Source organism: Myotis yumanensis, unplaced genomic scaffold (genome assembly GCF_028538775.1).
Source record: "Myotis yumanensis isolate MYYU_CA2020_CCGP unplaced genomic scaffold, mMyoYum1.0.hap1 SCAF_1, whole genome shotgun sequence".
In the NCBI taxonomy this organism is placed as follows: domain Eukaryota; kingdom Metazoa; phylum Chordata; class Mammalia; order Chiroptera; family Vespertilionidae; genus Myotis; species Myotis yumanensis.
Genome location: NW_027223752.1, coordinates 134,935,441 through 134,961,526, shown reverse-complemented (window position 1 = coordinate 134,961,526; position 26,086 = coordinate 134,935,441). Strand labels below are relative to the sequence as shown.

Sequence of the window (26,086 nt, the reverse complement as noted above, 5' to 3'; positions counted from 1 at the left end):
CTGAAAGTATGTGAACCTGATGTTGTGACCAGCGAATGCCACAGAGAGACTGGGCAAAAAATCGAGAGATCTTCAGACTGGAAGCTAATGCCTCAAATTTTGACCACATCTCTCAGCTAGGCTGCGAGTCCAATCAAAGGGGGGAAATTAATAAAAAACAAGACAGTGGCTCCAAATGGAATTGCTTACCACCAAACTGAGACTTAACTACAGTTTGGGCTTTCCCATAAGTGCAACCTTAAACATGTCAATCAGGAATGGCCTGGTCAGCACTAGTGAGGTAACCTGCCTGACAGACCCCTACCATCCCCAAAGGAAAATGATTCTACAATACCTGACCTGCCTTTTCACCTCATGCAGCTGCCTTGTTCCTGCTGCCTTCTGCCTATAAAAGTCTTTCATCTGGTACAGCTCCTCAGAGCTTCTTTCTTTTTTGCCCCATCACCATTTATCCCCTCATACCCTCTTCCACCTCCACCCCTGATTACCACACTGTTATTCTTCCCTGTCCATGAGTTCTTTCTTTCTTTCTTTTTTTTTTTTTCTCAATCCCCTTAGTCCCCCTCACCAGAGCTGTCTGCCTGCTGTCTATCTATGAGTTTGTTTCTACTTTGCTTGTTAGTTCAGTTTGTTCATTAGATTCCACACATCTTTCTATCTGCTAGGTTGAATGCTATCTGATTCATGAACCAGTAAGTAAAGCAAATAAGTCTTTTAAATTTACTCAGTCAAATTTTGTTTCACACCATCTTCCTCTTAAAGGCTAAGCCCCTGTTTCCTAATCCCTCATCTGCCAACTCAGGGGACTCACAGTAAAAACTGTTCTGTGTCTCCTAATTTGCTCAGGATCTTGTCCTGCCCTACTCTTCAGGCTAAAGTCGAGCTCTTTCTCTACAGCAAACAAGACTCTGCTGTTTCCCAAACACCCTGCTTGTTTCTGCATCTGTGTTTTTGCCCTTGGAAAAGCCTCTAGGCCTCCACCTAAAGTCTCAGATCACTTTATACATAAATGCTGCACGTTTCTTACTCCCCTTGTATAGAACATCCTGATAGGTTTTCAAATTGTTGATTTGAACTTGAACTTTTAAAACTCTGGTCTCTAGCACGGTTCCTAGAATATAATCATGGTTCAATTTTTTTTTATTGAATAAATTTATCCACTTCTGAATAGTATCCTCATCTTTTTTGTTAACCCTTGAAATGCTACTTAATTTCAATGTCTCATCTCCGAGTTAGATTCTACTGGCCCAAGGACAGGACCAAGACCAGGTGCTACTGTTTTGATGCCCACTGTAGCAGTACATTTGATTCGCCCAAGGATCTTGTTTAAAATGTAGATTCAAATTGTAGGGCCAGGAGTTTAGCTTTCTAACCAGCTCCAAGATGATGGAGATGCTATTCTATGGATCACATTTGGGAAAGCAGAACACTACAGCATTTGGTAGACTACACACTGCCACTTAAGAATGCTGGGAGGATAGCATAGGAGATTTTCCATGCTTCTGCTAACTAAGTCTGCCCTTTGTGCTTTGAAACTTAAATTGCATGATGCTGTTCTTTCCATGGACAGAGGTTACTAAACTAGTAAAAGTGTCTACAAGAATCTGCATGTACATAGAGCCTGGGAAGGTCTAAAACACACTCTGGGGTCTTTTCTGGGAAGTCACATAAGAACACCTAACATCTGATATAAAAATATACATATAAACATATAGTTCCACATGTATCTAGAAATCAACATAAAACAATGGCTTCCACACCATGCAGATGTTTCCTTCTGGGGATTATGATATGGGCAAGGGCAACACATATGCAACACATCTGAGATCACACACTCCAAAGCAGTGAAGGGGGAAAGGGCTGTAAGAACAAAACATTCCCTTACGATACCTCTACTCATCAGTACTTTGGTGAGTTGGAGACTCAGACCCGTCCATAATGGGCGAGTGTTCTGTTGCTTCTCTGAACAAAGGAAAGCAGAGGAGGAAGAGAAGAGAGGTCATGTTAAAGAGAGGAACCGACACAGACATGATTTGTAGCTCATTGATACATTGGAAAGAATGGTTGACTACATGCCCAGTGTTAGTGACAAATAAGTCACACAGAACTTTCAACCCCCATGAGTGAGTCAGAAGACCTCTCTATAGTTTTGGTAGGAAGGCAGGCTTTGGCACTTTTTACCCATTTCTCATTTTCTTGTCACGTCACAGAAAATAGTTATTAATGATAATTCAACTCAATCTGATGAAAGCGTTTACTTCAAGAACCAAAATACCTTTTTGTTTCAAATTTGTCTTGAGTCCTCACTAGCTATGTGCAGTGAAACCCAGGCAGGGTTCCAGACCAGCTCATTGTGTGTGCATCTGAGGGGTGCTTATAAATTTCAGAGCTGCTGTCACTTAAATAAATACATTTGGGTCAGGTAAAATTGGATATGATGGAGAAAATCTGGGGATCCAGAGAAAGAGCCTGGAATCTGAAACTCCTTATTTAGGTGAGATGATTTACCAGTGGAGGTACCATAGATACAGAAGATGTCATTTTTTTTTATGAATTAATCTTGGAGAGACTCCAGGGTCCTAGGCCTAGCAGCTGCCAGACCACACAAGCTAGAGCTGGAGTGTGGATGGTGAATAAGGGAGTGTTTTCATGATCTGTAATAACGACAGAGGGGAAGTCACTGCTCCAAAGACAGACCAAGAAGTGGGAGTGGATACAAGAAATTTGAGTGGGCATCAGAATCCCCGCTGGAGGCTTTGTTAAAACACAGACTTCCAGACCCACCCCCAGACTTTTTGACTCAGTAGGCCGTGGGTGGGCCTGAGAACCCACACTTCTAACAAGATCCCAGGCGACAGTCATGCTGCTGGTCTGGGGACTGCACTTTAAGGACCATTGGCCTAATGGAAAGAGACAGGCCTTATGGGCTCACAGAGCACAGGGCTGGAGTGTCAGCTCCAACCAGCCATTGTGACTTTGGGCAAAGCACTTATTTTCTCTTAGCCTCATCTATAAAACGAAAAGATGTGATGTTTCCGGAGTGAGGCTGCAGTGAGAATTATATGAGTTCATATATGTTAGAAGAAGCTTCCAACCTTCGAGTACACAGCAAGCACTTAATAAACATTAGCTCTCCTACCTTCTGTTAAATGCTAAGGACCCATAAATCCTGGTTTTAAATTACTACAGATAAATTTGCAGGAACAAAATGTCTGCCAAGCATGAGAGTCAGAAATGTGGTCAGTGGAACTGATTCTGGTCCTGTTGTTTCCTGATGATTCAACTCACAGACAGCTGTCAGATTTTCCCAGACACCCCCACCGATGCTCTAGGAAATGAGAAACTGAATAGAGCTAGATAAAGAGACCCTTTACTTTTTTAACCAACAGACATTGATAGTATATAACATCCATTTAGCGGTGATGTCTTAGGAGCAACAGAAGAGGCAGGAACTGTGAGCATAGCAATCTATGTGTACCCCTCAGACTCTGCAGCAGATCAGAACATTCTATATATCCCCGAGATTATGATGTCGGTCTATGCTGGAAGCTATAAGGAGAGCTGAATTTTGGGTTATTTTGCTGTGGGCCACTTCTTAAAGGTCTCAAGGTACCTGATGCCCTTTGTGTGTTGATTAAGTGGTTGGCCAGGACAGAGATGGGATCTGAGCCTCCTGTCTTTTTCTTAAGATGCATCCTGATACCAAGACAGTGAGCACCCTGAGGAGCAGGTAAAACATGGGACCAGAGGCAGCCCAGGGTACTCACACCGGTCTCTTTCTCCCCTTCCTCCTTGGTGCCTGGCATTCTGAAGCTGTCCGGGTATAACCGGAACTTAAGTCACATGCTATCTGGAATTCTGACCAAAGCAGTGCAGTTGGACTTGTGACATTCCCCACATTCCTGGGGCCGTGGGCCAGCTTTACAAGGGAGTAGAGATAATTCCCCATCTAAAGGACAGCAATGGAAAGGAGAGGGGTAGAAGGAACAGCAGTTCATGGGCCTTCTCTGAAAAGGAAGCAGGTTCCTAGTAATGAAGAACACTCGTCATTATTTTCCTGATAAACTCTCTGTTACTAGATTCTCATATTCATTACACTCTTCCTGATGAAGAAGGCTGAGGATCATTCTAGAACCTGGAAGAGGAGGATGAAAGGTCTGATAGGAACTCACCCAGTCTGCCAGGTTAGGATGTGGTGGGGACTGCTTGGGGGCGTTGCTCCAATTTCACTCGATGGCGTCGAGCTTCTCTGGCTTTGAGGTAAGGCAGCTGTATGCAGGTGGTGCAGAAAAGACGAGTCAGACACCAGTCAAGTGAAGGAGCTTCCTTCCAGAGATGCTGGATGCGACCCCTTGCAGGGTCACAGTGGGCAAATATCCACCCCTACACCATTCATCTCCTCCAAACCATGCAGCAGCTCCATCCTCAGTTAAGTTGACCTGGGATCCTAGGTCCCCGCTTTGCCACTGGAAAGTGGCCACAGGGATGGCGTCAGCCTCCACAGTAGCAAAGGACCTGACAGCCCACAGGCCTTTGAGCAAGTCCTGGGCAGGGCTAGTGCAGAAGGGCCTATTTCTCTGGACATAGGAAACGACACCTCAGGGCATTTGTAGATGTGGCCCCAGTGTCAAAACTGTGCCTTTGTCTTGAACAGAGAACTTCCAGAAAGGTTCTCAGAGCTTGCTGCCTGCCATTTCAGGCTTATAATCTACCCCTTTGGACACTTCAAAGGGTGCTGGGCGTTTAATAGCTCATCCAAATCTGACTACAAGGAGTTTATTGACACGGACAGGGTTTTTCCAGTTGGTAAAGTTTAGTAAGAAGTAAATCCTTCTTAAATGCATCCGTTGCTTTCTTGGGAATGTAATATTTTTCATCAGGAAACCTCAGATATACTTCTTAACATTTCAGTCTAAAACATGTTCCAAAAGATTTTACCTACTCTCTCTAAATAAAGCATGTCTACTAGACAAGTGCTAACACTTTGATGGAGCATAAGCCCTCCCGGCCCTCTTCGGAGCTGCTGCTTCCAGTAGGGCAACAGGCTCAGCATGTCCATTCATTCACTCTCACGGTGCTCCGGGAAGTCGATGGCAGACTTCACTGGGCTTATTTTACAGGTGGAGGAATATGGAGATGGTTCTGGGGTTTTGAAGTCCATGGTTCTCTCATGATTGCCTGAAGCATTTTTACTATTATCTCTGGAACTTGTCATTTGACTGATGCACCATAATAAATGAGCCAACGGGGATATGAGGACAGAACCAAGGAGCCCTGTGGCCTGGCACACCTGGGAAGCCGGCAGGTCCTTCCTCTTTGCCCTGCTCTCTCGAGGCCCCCAGAATCTCCTTCAGCTCCCCAAAGATGACCTCCTATTTTCTGTCTTTACAATCACCCCTTTCCCCTCTTTCTAGGCACAAGTCCAGACTTGCAGTACCTTCCATTTGCTATTGATTCTCATTTCATTCTACTTTTAAAATCATTTTTATTACAAGTCAACATCCTCCCCCTTTCTTTTCCTACAGGCAGCATCTTGCCACTGCACAAGTTCCCCTCTCCTTATGAATGCCATGAGCATGGAAATGAGTTGGTCCATGCTAGGCCCAGAGCCCTGCCAGCACCGGTACTGAACAAGTGTTGTTATGATTGCCAGGATTCTCTCAGAGAGGGCGTGTGACTTCTTAAGGGAAAGCATGGTTTCTTCCCTTTGTTACTTAATTCCTCCTGCTCTGAGTACAAAGATAAGGTAACCCTTAATTTGATTATGAAACTCTGAAAGCTCTTTACAAAAATGACTGTGGTTATATCCTAACTCTATTGAAATGGGAGTGCAAGGAGCAGCTATCCATGTGGTCACAGTGAAGTCCAGTCATGGGTCACAGTGAAGTCAGGTGCCGCACTCCAGGTTCCATGAGCCTGCCCCACCGGGGGACACACCTGCCGAGTTTCAAGGCTCCCACAAGCCAAGGCCCTAAGCAAGCCACGCTCTGCAAGGTGCCACCCAGGTCTCTACCTTACCAGTGTCTTAGGTAAACCCCGAGAGACATCTAACTTCTTTGATTTCTGTCCTCACCAGGAGAAGTGGCTGGAGGGATGGTTTGATGCCTACTGAGGAAGCTGAAGTAGGAGTTGGCTCAATCCACTGGGGAGGATCTGATGTGCTGTCCCACCCCCTCCGAAGTCTGTCACTCTTGGCAAAACCAGGCCCAGTATGGGAGGGGTAAAGGGGTGATTGAAAACCTCAAGTCTCATACATCTCACAGCTAGGTTTCTGGAATCAACCATCTCTCATTCCTCACTGCGGACTCTAAGAAATTCTGGAAGCCCTTGAAAAGAGTCAACAATTTGCTCATTCAGGGCCAACCCCATTCTGTCCCCATTCTCACCTGATGTGGCCTTGCACATCTGGGGCATCCTGGTGACTCTGCTGTGGGCCAGGAAGGTGCTCTGGGAGGAGGTGCTGTACTGGGAGCCACTGTCAGAGGAGGTGGAGCTGGTGTGCGACAGGCGGCTGTGCTCCTTGTGCGAGGCGGTGGAGCGCTGGTACCACTGGCGCAACTCATCGGACACTGCGGTGCGCCCCGTGCCCCTGTCATGGGCGCACTCGCGGCCCAGCGATGGAGTCCCCAGGATCTGCGAGCGTGATGGCGTCAGGCGGCCGGCATCGCCCTCCTCACTGGCCCTCCAGCTCTCCCGGAACAGGCCGCCTGCTGTGTAGGAATTGGAGGTCTTGAACTGTGCCTTGACGCTGTAGTGGCCCTCCTGGTCGCTCTCCAGGCTGCGCACAACCACGGGTGTGGCGCCCCCCTCAATGTACAGCGGGTACTCCTTGATGCGGTACTGCGAGCTGGGTTGGCTCTGGCTGTGCAGGTAGACGCCAGGTGCGTTCCCGCCGCCCCCCCTCGCGGCCAGGTTGGGCATGCTGCCCGAGTTCGCTGTGCCCAGAGAGCCCGCCGCCCGCTGTCTTTGCCGCTGCCTGGCACGCGCCTTGGAGGGCGAGTCCTCCGCCAGCGTGGAGTAGTTGGCGTTCATCTGCGCTGGGTAGTAGTGCTCCGAGCTTGAGTGGCTGGTGCAGGATGAGCAGTCGTCCATGGGGTCTGAGCCATTGCTGCTACGAGTCCGCGGGGTGTAGAAGTCTGGGCTCCCTGTGTCATTCTCAGAGCCCAGGAGCTTGCCCTGGGACTCCAGGCTGGAGCTGCGGTGCCGAAAGTGCAGGGCGAGGCTGTGCAGGCGCGTGGGGCTGAGGTCCACGGACCTGCAGGGAGACGATGGGTGGTGGGTCTGTGGGCCCAGTGGAGGGTTGGGGGCTCTGCAACCTGGGACTCAGGAGAGAGGCTCCAGCAGCTGGGAAACTGAGCTGTGCTGCCCTGGGAATCCAGGTGCTTCCCATGGTTCTCAGGTGAAAAGGAGGCAGGAGAGCAAGGCTGACCCCAGGAGTCAAGCCTGGCCTCTGCTGGGATTTTGATTCCCAGTGGGAGGTAAGACTGAAGACAGCGCCCACATAAGGGTTCCCTCTGAAAAAAGTGTGCCAGCAGCCAGGGCTTTTTTTTTTTTTTTAAGTGGAAAGGAATTCTATAGATATAAAGAGAACCAAAGAAAATGCCTATTCCAGTATTATGTTAAACCAAATGAAATGCCCATTTTTGCAGGTCAAAACAGGCCCTATGGAGACATTTCATACGGTTCAACCAAATATTTTAATGAAACCCACATACACAGATTTCCATTTCCATGAAGACTCTGAAAGGCAAGGTTGGTGGAACATGGAAAATGACTGATGCAAAAACTTACCATGCCACCATTCCGTTTATAACGCATTCTGCTTATCGAAATCCAGCCTACAAATATCCATCAATATTGCAGACAATGCTAGGGCCACATGAGAAGTTCAGGGTGGCCCTGTTGGCCAATTACACGAAGATATGAGTTCAGTTCTGACTGTCACCCAGGGGAGAATGAGAAGTTCCCAGCATGTGGGCCCCTCGTCCCACACCACTCCGTCACTCTCTTCCAGCCATACTGGCCTCCTGGGAACATGCCGAGTTCAGCCCTGTGTGCAGGGCTTTAACCTGCTGTTCTCTACAGTACCCTCAGAGCTTGCTCGCCCCTCCCCCATCCATTCAGGTCTCTGCTCAAAGTTGACCTTATGAGAGAGAGCTTCTCCATGCTTCTAGTTCACTCTCTAGCCCCTTACTTGGCTCATTTTTCCTCTCAGTGCTATCACCACTTGACAGATATTTATTATGACACCTAACTGAAATGTAAGTCTGACGAGAGCAAGGGTGTGGTCTGCTTTTTTCACTGCTCTGTCCCCTAGAATCATACCTGCTACATGGAGACACGTTATAAATTTGTGGTGCATGAGCAAATAAAGGCATGAATAAAATGAAGGAGAAAATCTTGCCTGGAGTGCTCTACCTGCTATAAAATGGTTTACCATTTATGGGCGCTCACACCTTCTGTCCTTTGAGGTATGATCCCTACAGACTCAGTTTTTGATAAAATGGAATGGTGGCTTTGGTTTTGCTTCTTTTTAGAAAATGAAGGCCTGATTCATTGGAGCCTCCCTTTTGCCCATTTCCTTTTGTTCTCTAATGAACTTATACCTTGAGGCATTAAAAAGTCCAGGATAAATTAGGCCCCAGTAGAAAGCAACAGGAGGACTCTCCAGTAAAGATCACCTCATCAGGGCAAGGTGGTATGGCTCCAGCATGCTTCCCTGCTAACCTGCCGGTCTTTCCCGCCTGCATTTTGCTCAGGCTCCTTCCATTCGCACTGTCTGCCTGGGATTCTCCAGCTGCCTCCCGGTCCCAATAGGCATGGGCAGTGGGATATGATGGGTCTCTGCAAACGTGGGCAGACTGCTGCCAGCTCAGTTTTAAATCCTGCTTCATTTTAAGGAGAAACGACCTACCTAGTTCAGGCCTGACTCTAGATCACCCATTATCTGGGCCAGTTGGAGCCAGAGATGTCCAATTTACAAAGGAAGTGGCTCGAGGGCCGGGTGGACTCACCTCGTGGAATGAACGTAGTGGGGACTCCGTACACGCAGGTCTGGTGTGGACGGCATGCTGGACTGTGAGTTCCAGTGCGGGAGGCTGCGGATGGGGCTGTTCTGGAGGGAGCTGCTTCCCCCTCCTGCTTCAGCACAGCTCCCTGTGCTGGGGAAACGCTTGTGGCTGCTGCAAACCAGAGGAAGCCGTGCTGGTCACCGTCACGGTGCCGCACCTGTGCCCAGGAGCTGACTAGCCTCCAGACATCAACCTTGGTGTCGGGTGGGCTTGCTCATGATTCCCACCCCCACTCCCTCCGATCTCCGAGCGTTTCCCTGAGAATCCTTATCCCTGGCCCCTGGGTCCTGGTCAGCCTTCACTGGGACAGGGAGCATGACTGTCTGTAAAGCCACTGTCCTGAACTGCAGCTTCTATTTTCCAACAAACATTTACTTGTCTGAACAACCACTTGGAGCTTAAATGGTGTAATAAAAGGAAATGAGAAAACCAGAGAAGTCGACCAAAAATGCCTCTCCAAAACCCTCTCTCCAAGATCAGCCCAGTAATGAGCTGATAATGCACAGCTAAGATTACAGTGTTTGGCTCCAGAATTCTGTTGGCTGATGGCTTAGGGTTCTGAACCACTTGGGGATTCCTACGAGAAGGCTGTCACTTGCCATTTTGGAATAGTACTGCCCAAGACTTCCTAATTAATTTCCGTGGAATTTAACAACATTAAAGCCATCTGCCAACACGTTGGCTGTGAGCCAAAACCTCCACTTTCCCTTGGAATGACAAACCTGCACCTGGACAGGTCAGCATCCCTGTTGAAAGTCAACCCCTGGAAGAAGTTAGGTTGCTTTGGATTTTGTAATTTGTGGATGGCATTTGGGACAGCCCACCGATGCTTTCAATAGCTGTTGACCATGCCTCTTGTGGCCTTCCCCACCCAGCTCACCTGGAATGACTGTGGGAGGAACGTTTCTTGACCTTCTCATACGGCTCATCTAGCGAGGACTCACTCCACATTTTGGGCTTTAAGGGTGACTTGTCATAGTCGTTGCGGTGATAGTGCATCTGCCTGAGTCCCTCCAGGGACTGGGGAGGAGGGGGCCTGTTATGTGATGATGGTGGCCGAGGAGGAAGTCCCTTGTGAGGAGACTGTAAGGGGGACAGTGTGCTGGAGACCTGAGAGTCTTCTGCGCAAAAATGGAGAGAGAGCAACTGAGCAAGGGTCGTCCTTCCTACTGACCCCAGACAGGCCCCCACCCACCTCTGCCCCAATAGCAACACCTGGGAGCCAGGCCAGCATTTACTCTTGAAGGCGCCCATGACGCTTCCCCAGTTGCCAAACAAGTCAATCCAGAACAAACCAAACCTAAACTTTGAGCAGCATTAAATGGGAAGAGAAGGCTCAATTCTGAAGAGCTACAAATGGAATAAACCCAAATTTCATTAAATCCCATGGCTTAACACTTGCTTCACACCAAACAGCAAAATGTCCTCACCGTTGTACATTTTCTTTCAATAGACAAGACGTATGTCATTTGCTTTGGGGGATTTCAGCTCCATGAGGGTTTTGTCTAGTCTATTAACTGCTATATCCTTAGTGTCTACAATGATTATTGACATGTAGTAGGTGCTCAATAAATCATTTGTTAGAAAAAATGAATGAAAGCATATCTGTTCAGAGTAATGATCTACTGGTGGCTCTAGGTAACAACTCTGCTTTTTCCAGAACTGTGTATATTGTTTTTAACATGTTCCCATATAATATTTTCATTTTGGAACTGCCTTAGGTTCTTTGGGAAGGAGATGGGCTACAACTATTATAAATAAAGACCATGCCCTGCCCTTAGGGGAGTAACGCTCTAACACCATGGCCATAGGACTTTCGGAGGAAACGAATTCAGTTAGTCAGGCAAAGAGCTGTGGTCTGGAAGGGATTTCAGCAGTGGCCTGGCAGAGAGGAAAACAAAAGGAAGAAGCCAGGACCCGATACAGCTGGCACAGCAGCTGGTGAGGAGGATCAGAGGGTGACAGGGAGGAGCTCTGGTCAAGTGCAAGTGTAACAGACCTTCTGTGGGCACCGAGATAAGCAAGGTGCCCTACTGACAGGGGCCTTTCATTCCAGATTCAGGCATCAGGATTAGGCCTGAAAGCCAAGGAAAACTAAGCATGGATGTTAGGATGAAAGTCCCGTTTGGTCATCTGGCAGGGGTCACAAAAGGGTAGGATCCAGGAAGGGCTGGGGAGGGGTTAAGGAAGATATCCAGTGGTGAGAGCCCCCGGGAGGGCAGCACTGAGCAGAGAGAGGCAGGAAAAAATCAGTGTTCCTTGTGGAAGCCGAGGTGGGAGTTTGAGGGGAACAATACCCAGAAGAAACCTCAAACCCCATAACCATTCATGTGATCCTAAATCCACTTCCAAAGAGTGTTCTTTTCACAGCCCACTTCTCAGCCCCAAATCCTGGGCATGTGCTATGCCTCCCCTGCTCCTGCACATCTTAGATCAGTAAAGGGAAGAGCCCCTAGATGGGGTAAGCCTGCACTAGGGAGGCAGTGACACCCCCAGGTAGTCTGAGGGTCTGCAACATGGGGAAGAAGCTAATCATAAATGATGCATCAGAATTAGCCAATGGCAATATATAATGCCCCCAACTCTTTGGTTACAAAGGAATCTCATGAAATTGTTCTCATTTCCTCCCCCTGGAGAGACTGGAGTCCACAGAGGCCAAAACCAGGGCTGGATCTCTGATCTTCAAAACACAGCTCCCTGCTCCCCTACAGCCCCATTTCCTCCCCACCCACATAACCAAGTGACTGTAAGAATATTACAATGTGATTGATAATAGCAGGGCCAAGACGACTGGGTAAATAACCCACCAGCCTTTCCCCACATTAACAGTGATTATTATTATTCTTATGATTATCCGCATTAGTCTGACCTGGGTAGACCTTTCATGTTTTCCATCTAAATAGCTACGTATCACTGCCCACCTGAGTTTCCCCTAAGGGGTAAAAAATTAACTGCCACTTAATATATTTCCATTTCATTAATGTCCTGGCCTCACAAGTTTGGGGTTAAACGTGCTCAGAGATGGTTCTGGGTTGGACTTCTTTCCTATTCTATGTCAGGTGTGGACTGGGGGTCCGGGTTGGGGTCATTTCTGTTTTTCCTGTTTCCTCCAGGCTCTCCTAGCAGTTTTCAATCTTTTATTTGTGATCCAAACCAATGTCTGCCTCTTTCCTCCAGAAATTATGAATACGCTAAAGGAGACTATGTGTGGTGTAGAGATTCTCTGTTTAGGTAAAAATGTGGTTTGGCAATTAATAAAGTACGACTCATTGACTATCACCTTAAATCTGACCTTTCAGGCACAGAAAACACTACAATTCCAATAGACATGGTTTACGCAGCGCCCAGCAACTCCCAACCAACTCAGTGACTATTGGGCAGTGAGAGAATTGCAGGGTAGCTGGGGCCATCCTGGCCCAGCTCTCACCGTTACACTGGCCTGTCCCAGGCTACACAGAGCTTAACCCAGTTTAATCCAAGCCCCTTCCCAGTCCCCACAACCACCTACCATCCTCCAGAACAAGGGCATCGGAGAGGGAACTGTCTTCACTGCCAATATTTCCATCTGAGAAGACAAAGGCAAACGTCTGAGAGTTTATCACATTCTTTAGACAAAGGCCTATCTGTAAAAATCCTGTGTTTAGCATATCCTTCTCTTTCTACTCAGAGAGAATCCATGGAATACAACCCAAATGCTGCTGGGCATTTCTATGACAGCCACGGCCATGGCTCATGAGCTCACCCCCACCCCCGACACTCAATTTGCCGGTCTTTGTGCTCTTGTTAGACAGGGCACTGCTATGCTGAGTGGCTTTATATCCAACAGGCTGCCTGGCCGGGTTATGTCATACCATGGTCTTGGCCCAGTCCCAGGGCATGTTCTGACTGACCTACAGGAGGTGAACTGCTATTGATTGTACAAATGTGAAACTAGGGTGAGGAACTTGGCTTTGCTCACAGGGCAACAAATGTCTTAAGCCATTAGTGGTGGTGGTGGTGGGGAAGCTGCTAAATTCAGCTTCTATTTCTACAAAGCTTATTTTCATAGACCCCATTCAATTAACCATTAGAACATGCCAAAGAGGAAGACAGCAAGGTAATCCTCCCCCTTAAACATCTGGGGAAACTGAGGCACAGCTAGGGAGCTGGTTTGTTTGGGATTGCTCAACTCTCCTGGCAACAGGTCTTTGGATACCAAGTTTAGTGTTTCTCTTTTGAAATAAAAAAATCATGCTACCTAGCCGGTGTTGCTCAGTGGTTAAGAGTGGTCCTATGAACCAGGAGGTCATGGTGATTCCCGGGCAGGGCACATGTCCAGGTTGTGGGATTGCTGCCCTGGGTGGGGCATGCAGGAGGCAGCTGACCAATGATTCTTTCATCACTGATGTTTCTATCTCTCTCTCCTTCTCCTTTCCTCTCTGAAATTAAAAAATATATATATTTAAAAATAAACAGGCCAAGGAACTAGAAAGAATCTGAATTACTTCCCTAATTCAAATGGGCTCGTATGATGAAAACATTATTTGAAAGAGGTAGCAAAATAGAGAAGACATATTCTTGAGTTGGAGTGTCCCTGTGTGCACCAAAAGCTTGCAGGTTTGATTCCCAGTCAGGGTACACACCTAGGTTGCTGGTTCGATCCCCAGTCGGGGCGTGTATGGAAGGCAACTGATTGATGTTTGCTCTCACATCGATGTTTCTCTCTCCCTTCCTCTGTCTAAACATACCCTGGGTGAGGATGAAAAAGAAATGGCTGCAGGCTTGGATGGGTCCCGTCACAAGTTAGTACAGATGATGTCAAAATGCACTATGTCAGCATTCCTAACAGAATAGCCCTCACTGGTTAAGTAAATTGTTTAGGGCATCCCAGGAGCTGGGCTCTGGCCCACTCTCAGGCCTGGTGCCCACTCCCGGTGCAGTGGGGGCAGCCTGCTGTGGGGAGGGCTCAGCACTGACCATCAATGATGAGCGAGGCCCTCTGGGTGGGTTTCTTCCCAGACTTGATGCGGTTCTCGTTGATGGCATTCTCAATCTCCTGCAGCTTTTTCAGGGCATTCAGATAAGAGGTTTTCCTTTGTTTCTTCAGTTTTTTGCTGACATTGGGGTCGCTGGCGAGGCGGCGGGCAGCCTCCGTAATCTGGGATTGAATGGCAAACTCTCGTTCCAGGCGTTCCAGCTCAGCTTCCTGTGGGAGGGAGAGCCAGGGTTTCACCTCTGTCATTTCCGCCCCCGTCCCCCAAGGCAAGCCAGTCTTCCTTACTCCTGGGGACCACGGCACTAGGCACCCAGCAGTCCCACTGCCTAATGCAGTGATCCTGCTCCTAAAATCTCTGGCAGCCGGTGCCTTGGGCACACACACTTTTGAGACCGTGGCCCTTATCCCACTCCGGAGACAAGGTTGTCTGCACATGGGAGCATCACTGAGAAGCAAGGAGTCCCAATGCTAAGGGCCTGGGGCCTCCTGGCTTCATTCCATGGTCTCCACATGGTTCAGGAAGACCAAGCCTTCATGGAAATTCAGACCCGTTCGGTTTGAATGGGCACAGTATGCAACACTATTTTCAGAGCAGCTTTCTGTCCTGCTCTGTGGGCCTGCTGATGGGAGCTCCACTGTGCCCCTCTCCCCCACCTCTCCCCCACCCCTCTGTCTCTCAGATTTTGAGCCCTCTGTGCTGGAGACTAGAAATGAGTCAGCAGGGACAAAGGTGGAGTGAGCTGTGAGTGGGACTCCACCAGCCAGCTGTGCTGACAGCCCTGGTTCAAACACTGCTCCATGGCTTTGTGTACACCCAGGATAGTCTCACTACTTAAACTGAGCCCAGCACATGCTGGCAGCCCAGTCTGTACAGATGGCCGCCTGCTGTGAGGGAGTGGGAGGGGGAGGGTGCAAGTGCATTTCCAAGAGAAAAGGGAGTTTGTTCTTCAGAGAGCAACTCTGCAGCCTGCCAGCTAATTCTGCGTTCCTTCCTTTGAGGTAATTTCTGACCAAAATATTCAGGGACAGGTGAGGAAGACGGGGATGCACATGGAATTCTCCAGGAACTAAAGGCATATTTTGCTGACAAGTGTGAAGAAGCAGCTGGTGAGAAGGTGCGGTGAGATGGGACTGTGGGAAGGACAATGGGGCTGTGGGCGGGGCACTCACTAAGGTGAGGTCTCCTCATAAAAGTTGAGTTCTTGGTATCTGCCCAGCACAGGGGAGAGCAAGTTCCCCAGGTAATTCTGATGACAGTAGATTTGAGATATACTTGACCAGATGGTCTTCTAAATCCCACCCACCCTTGCCTCAGTTCTGACCTGATATAATTCTGCCTCTTCCACAGGCTGCACCTGTCCTATAACGTCCCCTTCTCCACCGCAAGCTACTCATGTTTATTGCTCATCAAGCCGGTGTGAAGATGCAAGTTAAACTTCCTCCATATAGTAGCTCACTTAACCCTGGATCTGGCCCAAAGAAATAAGGACTCTGCAATGCACCTCACTGTACTGAACAGGAAACTTCCAGGTGAAGATTCAGATTTGGGTGAAGCATTTGGTGCAGCCCTGCCCCCAATTCACCAGCCCCCTGCCCCCAGGACCTCCTGGTGCAGATCTCAGCAGACTGCCCCCCCCTTCTACCCGCTCTAGGACACCATGTTCCGGTGACTTTACCCGCATGCTAACCAGTGGGCTAGGGCTCTTAGTAACCAGGGATGGGAGGCCATTAAAAAGACACGCAATGGGCATTATTAGAATGTCCTCCCAAGATTAACCTCACAGCTTGCGACAGGCCTATCCTGTCAGATAAACAACACACACTAAAAGCAAAATGCTTAGGAACACTCAACTAGCCCGTCCTACCCTGGGAGCCACATACTGACCAACCTGTGAATGTAACCAGAGGTGAAGGGAAATACTGAGCTGGAAGGGGACAGGGCAGCTGGCACTGTGCGGAATGCTGCAGCTGTTACAGAAAACCTGGGAGCCCCAGCAAACAGAAAACGAGGGTGATGTGAGAGAACCCAACACTAGGAAGAAGGGCGCACCTCTCCCTTGGGCAGGATTTTCTGTTCGTCCAGCTTGAAGGCCGTCCCAATTCTTCTTCGAACAATGGGTGGTTCCTCCCCTGGGTCCAGAGGATATTCAATAGGCAGTTTACCCGTCAGCTCCTGCAAATGTGCAACAGCAGGAGGAGAGGTGGAATCAGGGGGCAGATGCTTATTTCCACCACACACACACACACACACACACACACACAACACACTCTTCAGCAATGCACACATTCAAAATAGTACCTTTAAGCAAAATGCCTAAATAAGCGTTAATAAGAGTTTTTGAAATGTGATTTCATTTCTCTAAAAATGGATGAGAGCAATCCTTTTTTACAGAACAGATGCCCTTTGAAAAGTTCTTCTGAAAGTAACTGTCACATAAACAAAGTTGCTTTAGATTTCATCATAAACCTTGCATTTCATTCATTTGTTAGTTTCCCAAGTGTTTCCTGCATGCCCACTGTGTGCCAGGCGGGGCCACACACATCTCTGATCTTTCTGGCTCCCGTGCGGTGCCCCCTGCACCCCATCCTCCCTCACTGATAGCTGAGATTAAAGTGTCTTCCACATAGTCTTTCTTAGGAAGAGTGGTGTCTATATGGAAAATCCCAGAAAAATGCATATGACAAATTAGAAACTAAATATAATAATTATTCCACTCAGGCCCACACTCAGGGAACAGGCTGAGCTTAAAAGATATTAAATGTACACAAATAAGAGTTTCAGTACAAACTGAAAATAAACCCATAATTTTGGCACATCTATTAAAACAGATCTGTTGAGTGTATATTTTGGGGCCTGAAAATCTAATTGTTGTGAGTACAATGACAGTGAGCTTAGTTGACACATGGCCATAGTGACAATGACCCTGCAAACACTAGGTCAGTGGAATGAGTCCAGATTAGAATTGGGCTCCATATGAGGGACTATGTCTGGGCTAAATAAATATCAAATCTGAATCAGCAGCTAATCCATGTGGTGGAGCCAAGGTATCAGTTGTGAGGAGTCCCTTCCAGGGAAAGAAAGTCCTGGGAGAGCCACTGTGAGCTGCCAATGGCACAGGCGGCAAAGCCCAGCCCTGGTTTCTAGCCCCAAATCAATACCTGTGCTGCACAGACTCAAGGAAGAGCTCACAGTTCAGCATCATCACGAAAAGCTATGGTGTCAGGTGGCCCAGTGCTAGTGTCCCACAGGTGGGAAGCCTGGACCAGCAGATTCCAGATGCTGATCTACCTTCTAAGACAGTAGTTCTCAACCTTCCTAATGCCGCGACCCTTTAATACAGTTCCTCATGTTGTGGTGACCCCCAATTTCATTGTTACAAATTGAACATAATTAAAGCATAGTGATTAATCACAAAAACAATATGTAATTATATATGTGTTTTCCGATGGTCTTAGGCGACCTCTGTGAAAGGGTCATTCGACCTCCAAAGGGGTCGAGACCCACAGGTTGAGAACCGCTGTTCTAAGAGGAGGAGTGGTCTGGCTTCTCCTCCCACCGTTCTCTGTGTGTGTGTGTGTGTGTGTGTGTGTGTGTGTGCTCACTGGGGTGTGGTGTGTGCAGTGGGGTGTGCGTATGGCATGTGCAATGGTGCGTGCATGTGAATGCACCTGGAGTGCACCAGCACACCTGGGCAGTGCCCCTTCCATGCTCTGCACCTGAGAATGAGCCCTAGGCCTTTTTGTCCCGTGTAAGCATTCTAGAGGACAAAGGCAAATTGTCTGAGCATGGAAGGCTCTGCAATCTTCCTTTCTGTTTCTTTCCTTTTTTATTGTGGTTCAAATGTTGCCAAAGTCCTATGTGTTTATTCTGTGACATGTTTATCTGATTCTCTCAAAGTTGGTTTATAAACAACATGCACACTGAGAATTCTATATTGTTAGGACTTTCTTTTTTCACCTGAAACTTATAAAAGGAGGGGAAAGTGGTTAACATGGCAAGTTTAAAGTATCTGTGGTTTTAAAACAAAATACTATGTTTTAAAAAACGAGACTACTGATTTTCCACCATCTGCTTGACGGTCTTTGACTCAAGGCCTCGATTCTCCACATTTAATCCGATTTCACATGTAGCCAGAGCCACATGAGGAAGGAGGATTTCACACACTGTTGTGGGGCGTGGCTTGGTTCCTCTTAAATTCTCGTATTGGTATTTCTGCCAAATGCGTCTGCTCCACCCCATTCTGGCTGCCCCGCTAGCTCCCCAGGGGACAAACTGCTCCCCGACATCCTGAGCGGAGGGACACGGTGTGTGGCACAGACAGAGGCTCTTCTGCCCAAGATTACAGAGGCGTCCAGAGACCAAAACGGGAGACGTCACAAAGCAATCTGCCCGGGGCCAGAGAGGGTATCCCTTCTGCTCAAGCTGTTTTCTGCTGTCAACATTGTAAGAAGTGAAAGCTTTGTTTTCCTGATAATTGCTTTTAGTTTTAAGAGACACAGTGAGACCTTCTTTAACACATGCTAACTCTGCCCTGACATGTTTCTCCAATTTTCTGATGCTGACTCCCTGCTGGGTTTAGGGACATTGTCTCTATTAAAAACAAAACAAGTCTTTACAAATTATTAAATGCAGACGCCCAAAGCCATACTTTTTAAATTTTTTAAGCATATTCTTTATACAAATGCTGGTGGCTGCTGCAAACCAGAGGAGGACATGCTGGTCATCACCAAAGAGCCGCACCTTTCCCTGGGAGTCTTGGGACATCAAGGAAAAGCTTGCTGGGGACCCCTCCCTCCCTCCGGGCATGTGCTTTCCTAAGATTTGCAGTGGGTTTGTGCTAATGTGGGTCTGGTTTGAGTTGGCTCCGGTTTCAATCAATCCAGTACCTAATTAAGCCAAGTGGAAATGTAATGTGATTTCATTCTAAGCCTCTGGTTTATTTGGCCTGGGGCAAGGCACTATTACTGAGGGCAGGGGAATACAGTCTGGGAGCCTCTTTACACTTCCGATTTTCAAGTGTTCACCAGTATCGCTCTGTGTAACATTATATGAACTACAATGGCTCCCTGGAGAGCTCCCGCCCTATCCTGTGCAGGTGCAAGCACATGCATACGCATGTCCATGCACACACACATGCACAGTAAGGTGTATGGCATTAAAAGTTCAATTCATCAAACATGCTAACAGAGAACTGCAGAATATACAAAAGAAGGTGGAAGTGGACATTCAAATAAATACAACAGTGGCCTGTCACAGCCTCTGAGTCCCAATGAAACCTGAGACCAGTGCAGACAGGAGCTTGAGGAATGTTGCTATGCATAAAACTTAAAGATATCACTAGGCTAAGACTTCATTTTTTTTTTTAAAAAAAGAGTGTCACATCAGATGAGTTTTAAAGGGAATTATATATCAAGTGAAATCCTGTTTCTTTATTGCTTCCCAGTGATTCTTTTCAGCATGATTTCCAAAGATATAGTATCTGAAACAGCCTCAAGAGAACAAAAGCCACAGCAATCAACTCAGACACAAAGTCTTAGAAAATGGTGGCAAACCACTCCAGTCAAGGAGGTAATAACATATGAGAAAATGCTTTATAAACTAAGTGGCACCGTGCAAACATTATTATTTACAGGTGCTACCATAACTGGTCTCTAGTGAGGTCCCACTTGAGAATCAGCTTGCACTGGTACCCTGGTGTCCCAGGAACGTCACCACTTCTGTTTCTGATGGGGCACATGACAGGGGTTGGCTATTTCCAACGTTTCTGTGTCAGAAGCTCTTGTTTGCCTCCTATGATCTCTTTGTGACCCACTCCCCTCTGTAAGTCTGTGAAGGGGATGAGGGCTCAGACAATACAGACTTCCCCAGGCAGCAACAGTAACTGCTTACGGCTTCTCGGAGGCAGAGTTTCTTGAGCTCCTCCAGCCGCTGGCGCAGCGTTTCCTCCAGCGCTTCCTGCCGGGACTTCAAGGCAGCCAGCATGTCTTTCTTGGCGGACTGAGAGCTATCCGATTCCTGAGAACCTGTCAATAAACAGTGGGGTTACTAGGCCAGCTCAGCGGGGGACATACATCTGGATCACTAAGAAATTTAACTGGAGCCTACACTGTGGACCTGGAATTTGCCCCAGGAATCAAGAAAGTGTGAAATAAAACAGGTGTTGTAAGGTTCCAAGTGTGAGGAGAGAATTCTCAGCAAGTAGTGGACTTTACAGCTGACCAGGGGCACTGGCAGGAAAATTTACACGTCTGGAAAAGAAGTTTCACTTTCTTGATTATCTTAAGATATGTCAGATACCTGTTTTAACTTCACTAGTGATGTTTAATAGACTTTGTACAATGAAGGGGAAAGTAAAATTCAAGCCAGTAATTTTAATACATAGTTTAATTTTTTTTTTCCATTCAAAAATGCTGATGGTTTGCCTTGGATGAAATTGCTCAGTGGTTAGAGCATTGGCCTGTGCATCAAAGGGTCCCAGGTTTGAATCTCCGTTGAGGGCAGGTACCGGGTTTCACAGGGTCACTGCCTCAGTCAGGGCACATGCTGGAGGCAACCAATCAGTGTTTCTCTCGCTCTCCCCCACTCTAAAAATTCAATGGAAAAAATATCCTCAGGTAAGGATTAACAAAACAGATGCTGACATATATATATACTAGTGTGTGTGTGTGTGTGTGTGTGTGTGTGTATGTATGTGTGTGTGTGTGTGTATATATATATATATATATATATAATTATTTTTGCTCAGTACAAAGAAAATGCATGTTTAACATTAACGTTTTGGAAATGCAGACATGTATCAAAATAGTCCAGAAGCTAAGCACCTAAAGATAACCACTGTCATACATTTTCTTTTAACCTGTTTATCTAAACCATACATTTAAAAAATAAAATTAGATTTTTATTGTGTTTTTTAACTTAATACTATATCATGAGCAAATCCCCTCTTAATAAGAGCTACACATAGTTTTACAATGTGGCAGAACTAGCTGAATGATGATTCAAATAGCAGACTGATAGATATGAAATCTTTGTGGAAGGCACACTGTGAACCAAACTAGAGGAAAATAAGCTGAAATGCCAACCGGAGAGATGTAGGTTAGAAGAAAGCACACTTTCTTGGCTGCAATGTTTGGATTCTGAAATTTCCTGCAGTGAAGCTATTATACCCTTTCACTTTGCTGGGGTAGGCAAGGTGCACTGGCTCCTGGAAAAGGAAAGGCTGAGTATTACTTTGCTTCTCATGCCCAGGGTGGGCAGAGTGTTAGACACGGGCAGGTAATGCTGAGTGTGCCTTCAAAGGCCTCACATGACGCCAGTTGCAACAGAATCAAACAACATCGAACACCTAGGGAGGAATCTAATGAAAAATATGCAAGATCTCGACAATGAAAATTTTTTGCCGAAAAATAAATTACAGACCTGAAATAATAGAGAGACGTAGGTAGTTGTGGATTCGAAGCTTGACACCATAAAGATGTCAGTACTTCAGGAATTAACAGAATCATTGCAATACCAATAAAAATTCGAGCAGGACTTTTGGGAAAGGGGGGGGTTAGCAACTGTATTTCCATGTAAAGCATTTTTGAACAATTCAGTGAATAACAGATATGAGAATAATCTAATCAGAATTCCTAGTCAATTGGTCAGTTTCTCCCAATGGTAAAGAAGACATCTCAGAGGGCTTCCAGTCAAGATAGATGATGGAAATGCTGTGTTCGCCTCCTCCCACAACCACATCAAAATTAAAACAAAATTCAGAACCTACATGAAGAACCACCTGAAGACTAGCTGAATCGAAGTCCTATAACTAAACATATATAGAAGAAGCCACAAAGAGATTGGTAAAAGGGGTGGAAACACAGAACAGGCAGGTCCCACACCCACTCGTGGCGATTAGGAATCGAGAGGGACATCGGCTGCAGAGGTCCTCTCTGAGGAGTGAGTGGCCCCAGGCTCCCTACTCCCAGGCACCAGTGCTGGGAAGAGGTGTCCTCACAACATCTGTCTGTGAAAAGCAGCAGGAATTGGATCCAGGTGAGATGGAGGGCTGCTGTAGACCCAAGTGTCCTCCTAAAGAGCCAGAGCACAGACTCAACTTGTTCATAAACTCACTCACTCTGGGCTCCAGTGCAGTGGCAGCATTTCAAAAAGCAACTGACGTACAGGGAGGAACTGAATTGACTAGCTTCAGGGTGAGGATGGAGGCAGGTTTTGGAGTTATGGAGACTGAAATGCTGGCAGGCACCACTGCTCCTTTGAGACCTCTCCCAATCCAGCCAACTGGTACAGGTGGGCACCAAATCTGAGCTCTTCAGTAACCTGGAGAACACTGTTTGCCCCACCCTGGTGATTCCCTGGGACGCCACCCAATTCACACACCCGGTCCCAGTGGCTTCCAGCAGATTTCCCAGAGGAGCAGCCTACCTTGGCTCACACTAAAGACTTTCTTAAAATCTCTCAAAGATTCACAAACCCCAAACAAGAAGCAGCTGGTCTCAGTGTGCCCTGTACCTCTTCCTAAGCAGCCCCAAGCCTGGCATAAGCTACGGCCAACGTAGGCCTGGAACATAACTTCAAGTAAGTGGCAGCTGGCCTCAGCTCATATTGTGGTGTCTACCAAAGGGTCCCAATCCAAACAATAGTGTCAGCTGGCCTTGGTTCACAGCATAGTCACTCCCAAGTGCCTCCAAGTCCAACACAAGAAGCAATCAACTGCAGATAACTTTGTAGCTCCCACCAGGTGGCCCTAAACCGGCCACAAATGTTGGCTAATGTAGGCCTGCACTGGAGCCTCTCCCAAGAGACTCCAGAGCAATATACCTAGTGGCTAGCTGCAGAACACAGCAAAGCACCCCTCCACCAGCTTCACAAACACACTCAAAGGGCCGATTCAGGTGGCACCAGAGCCCTGCTAAAGCAACTCCCAATCTGTGGGGTCAGCTCCACCTGAGGGTCAATACCACTGACTGATGTGCCAACAGGAATCAAAGTTCAACTACAACAGGAGACCACACAAGGGACACTCCTGGAGCACCTAGTTCAGGTGCACAGGAAAATTGTGCCACTCGGCCTCACAGGACACCTACTACATAGGTGACCATCAATTTACAATAGACTGCTGTAAACATAGCTTGGTACATATGAAGCACATGGTAACCACAAATCAGAAATCCACAAGAGAGATATACAAGAGAAAAGAAAACAAACAAAACACTATAGAAAGTCATCAACATCCAAGAGAAGAGAGCAAGAGAATAAGAAAGGAACAGAGAAGAAATAAAATAATCAGAAAACAATGAATAAAATGGCAATAACTACACACCTACCAATAATTACTTTAAGTGTATATGGATTAAATGCTTCTGTGAAAAGACACAGGGTAGCTGAATGGATAAAAAAATAAGACCTGCACATACGCTGCCTATAAGAGAGCCACTGCATACTGAAAAACACACAGAGATTAAAAGTAAAGGAACAGAAAAAGATATTTTGTGCAAACTGAAAAAATAAAGCTGGGGTAGTAATACTTATCTCAGACAAAATAGACTTTAAAACAAGAGCTGTAATAACAGACAAAGAAGGACATTTCATAATGATAAAGGTATCATTACAACAAGAGGATTTAACCCTTGTAAACATCTACACATCTAACATAGGAACGCCTAAATATATAAAGCAAATATCAACAAACATAAAGGGAGAAATCAGCAGTAATACAGTCATAATATGGGAAGACTCTGGGAGAGATTGAGTTGTGTGGCAGGGATCTTTTTCCCTCACAGAACTGTAACACCCCTTCAACATAAATGCATAGATCATTCAGACAGAAAATAAAAAGGAAACAGTGGCCTTAAGTGACACATTGGACAATTTGATATTTTTAGGACATTTAAGCCCAAAGCAGCAGAATATACACTTTTAAAAAGCACATGGAACATTTTCCAGATAGACCCCATATTATGCCACAAGACAAGTCTCATTAAATTTAAGAATACCGAAATCACATCAAGTGGTTAAAAAAGACGGCAGTGGAGTAGGCAGAAGTTACACCCACCTCCTCCCAGGTCCAAATTGGAATTATAACTAAATTATAGAACAATCAACCTGAATAACCAACTGAAGAGTAACTGAATAAGAAAGGAACAGAGAAGAAATAAAATAATCAGAAAACAATGAATGAAATGGCAATAACTACACTAATTATTTTTTATTTTAGAAAGAAAAAAGAAGGGAGGGACGGAGGGATGGATGGAGGGGGAGAGAGAGAGAGAGAGAGAGAGAGAGAGAGAGATTGATTGATTTGTTGTCTCACATATTTATGTAGAATTGGTTTTTTTCTTGTATGTGCCCTGACTGGGGATCAAACCCATATCCTTGGCATATCAGGACGGCACTCTAAGCAACTGAGCTATCTCGCTAGGGCCTAAAGAAAAGTTTTATAACCAAGGTTTTACAGAAGAAGACACATCGTTACTTGTAGGAAGGGAAGAGACAGGAAAAGGACTGGCCTCAAACCCAAGTGTGGTGGTTGAGAACATGGACAGATATCTCAGCTGCCAGAATCCCTCCTGAGGAGCATGGAATCTCCATCCCGCTCCAGGCTCCCCAGCCCAGAGCACCAGCCAGGAAGAGAAGTCCACATAATATCTGGCTGAGAAAATCAGTGGGGATTCTATCCCCCAAAGAGAAACAGCAGTCTTCTAGAAACCCAGATTCCTCCTTAAAGGGCCAGCAAGAGCAGAACAAAGTGAACCAGAGCTGTATAAGTACAGACTGGGTTGTGTGGCTCCAGGGTGAGAGCTGAAAGGCTAGGGCTGGGTCCCCGTGCTCAGTCCCTTCCTATACTTTCCACAGTTGCTATCTTTCCTTGGTTGAGCACGCACCTCCATACTGCTTCAGCCTGAAGGAATGCACTAAACCCACCCTCCCAATTCCCTGTCACCCAACCCGCAGAGCTCATACCCTGAGGGAGGAGTCAGCTGCTGCAGAGCCCATGGTGTAGACTTTTTTCGAGGACTCTTGAGAGAGAACTCAGGGATGTCAGAGATTGACTTCTGTGGCTCTGGAGTGGGGGCCATACCCAACCCACGTCCCACACATTATAGGCCCTGACTGTCCCCCATGGGAGATCCACCAGCCCCATGTTCGAATATTGGTGGTCCCATCCTAATGAGCTCATGACCTGCGCTGGAGAAAGCTGGCTCTGGCCAGCCTGGGCCCTTGGTGCAGACTCTGTTGGAAGGCTCACAAGGAGGCCGAGGCAGATTCGCAGGAAGACTGAGTTGTGTGGCTCTAGGGCAGGAACCATTTTTCCATAACAGGCCCCACAGGGGATGTTGTTCTTGTGCAGAGCACTCCCTTCACACTGCCAAATCTTAATTAGCTGGCCTCATCCTGACAATTCCCTGACACTCCAACCTACCACAAAAGTCTGTGGGCACCCGATTTTGGCGTACCCTGAGACTTTTGCTAAGTGACCTCAGACCCACCACTAGCACTGAGTTGGAATCTGTATGAATCTGGTGAACACCACTCACACCTACCTTGTGTGTCACTGAAAACCTACTCATGCAACTTGCCTATGGACAGAGGCTCTTTCAATGACTGAGCCTAACAGGCAGTTGGCAAGTGGAGGCGGATATCAAGGTGACTTGGACGTTTTGCTGATCTGTCCCTGGGCTCTGATCTGGTGTCAGCCTGTCTTCGTGTGTAGCTTGGCCCCTTCCACACCTACCTAGCAGAGGCAGCAACAAAACTGTGGATCACTTTGTAATTCCAAACAGGTAGCCCAGGGCCTGCAAAAGGCAATGCCTTACACTGACCTGCACTGGAGTCCCTCCAAAAAGCCCCAGAACCAATAAACACAGTAGCTGGATTCAGACCATATCAGAGCACAACCAATTAGCTCCAACAAGCAGGACATCAAAAGGAAGAGCTCAAAAGGCACTGGACCCTGCTGGGGCAAATTCCACTTTGTTGCATCAGCCCCTGCACAGCAGCTCATAAACTGTGGTCAGGATTGATTTCCACAGTCAGCCA

At 47.0% G+C, this 26,086-nt stretch overlaps 1 protein-coding gene across 2 annotated transcripts in view; it reads right to left on the bottom strand.

The window, feature by feature from the left end:
- The window catches only part of FRMD4A (FERM domain containing 4A), a 363,981-nt gene that overhangs the window by 14,210 nt on the left and 323,685 nt on the right, over positions 1-26,086 (bottom strand). For both annotated transcript variants that reach the window (XM_070432133.1, XM_070432141.1), the window contains exons 15-22: positions 19,937-20,070; positions 16,097-16,219; positions 14,028-14,256; positions 12,580-12,636; positions 9,952-10,192; positions 9,015-9,182; positions 6,387-7,255; positions 4,173-4,269 (exon numbers count right to left, since the gene is read on the bottom strand). In XM_070432133.1, coding sequence (XP_070288234.1) covers positions 4,173-4,269; positions 6,387-7,255; positions 9,015-9,182; positions 9,952-10,192; positions 12,580-12,636; positions 14,028-14,256; positions 16,097-16,219; positions 19,937-20,070 — 1,918 coding nt within the window. The remainder of the gene's footprint in view (positions 1-4,172; positions 4,270-6,386; positions 7,256-9,014; positions 9,183-9,951; positions 10,193-12,579; positions 12,637-14,027; positions 14,257-16,096; positions 16,220-19,936; positions 20,071-26,086) is intronic.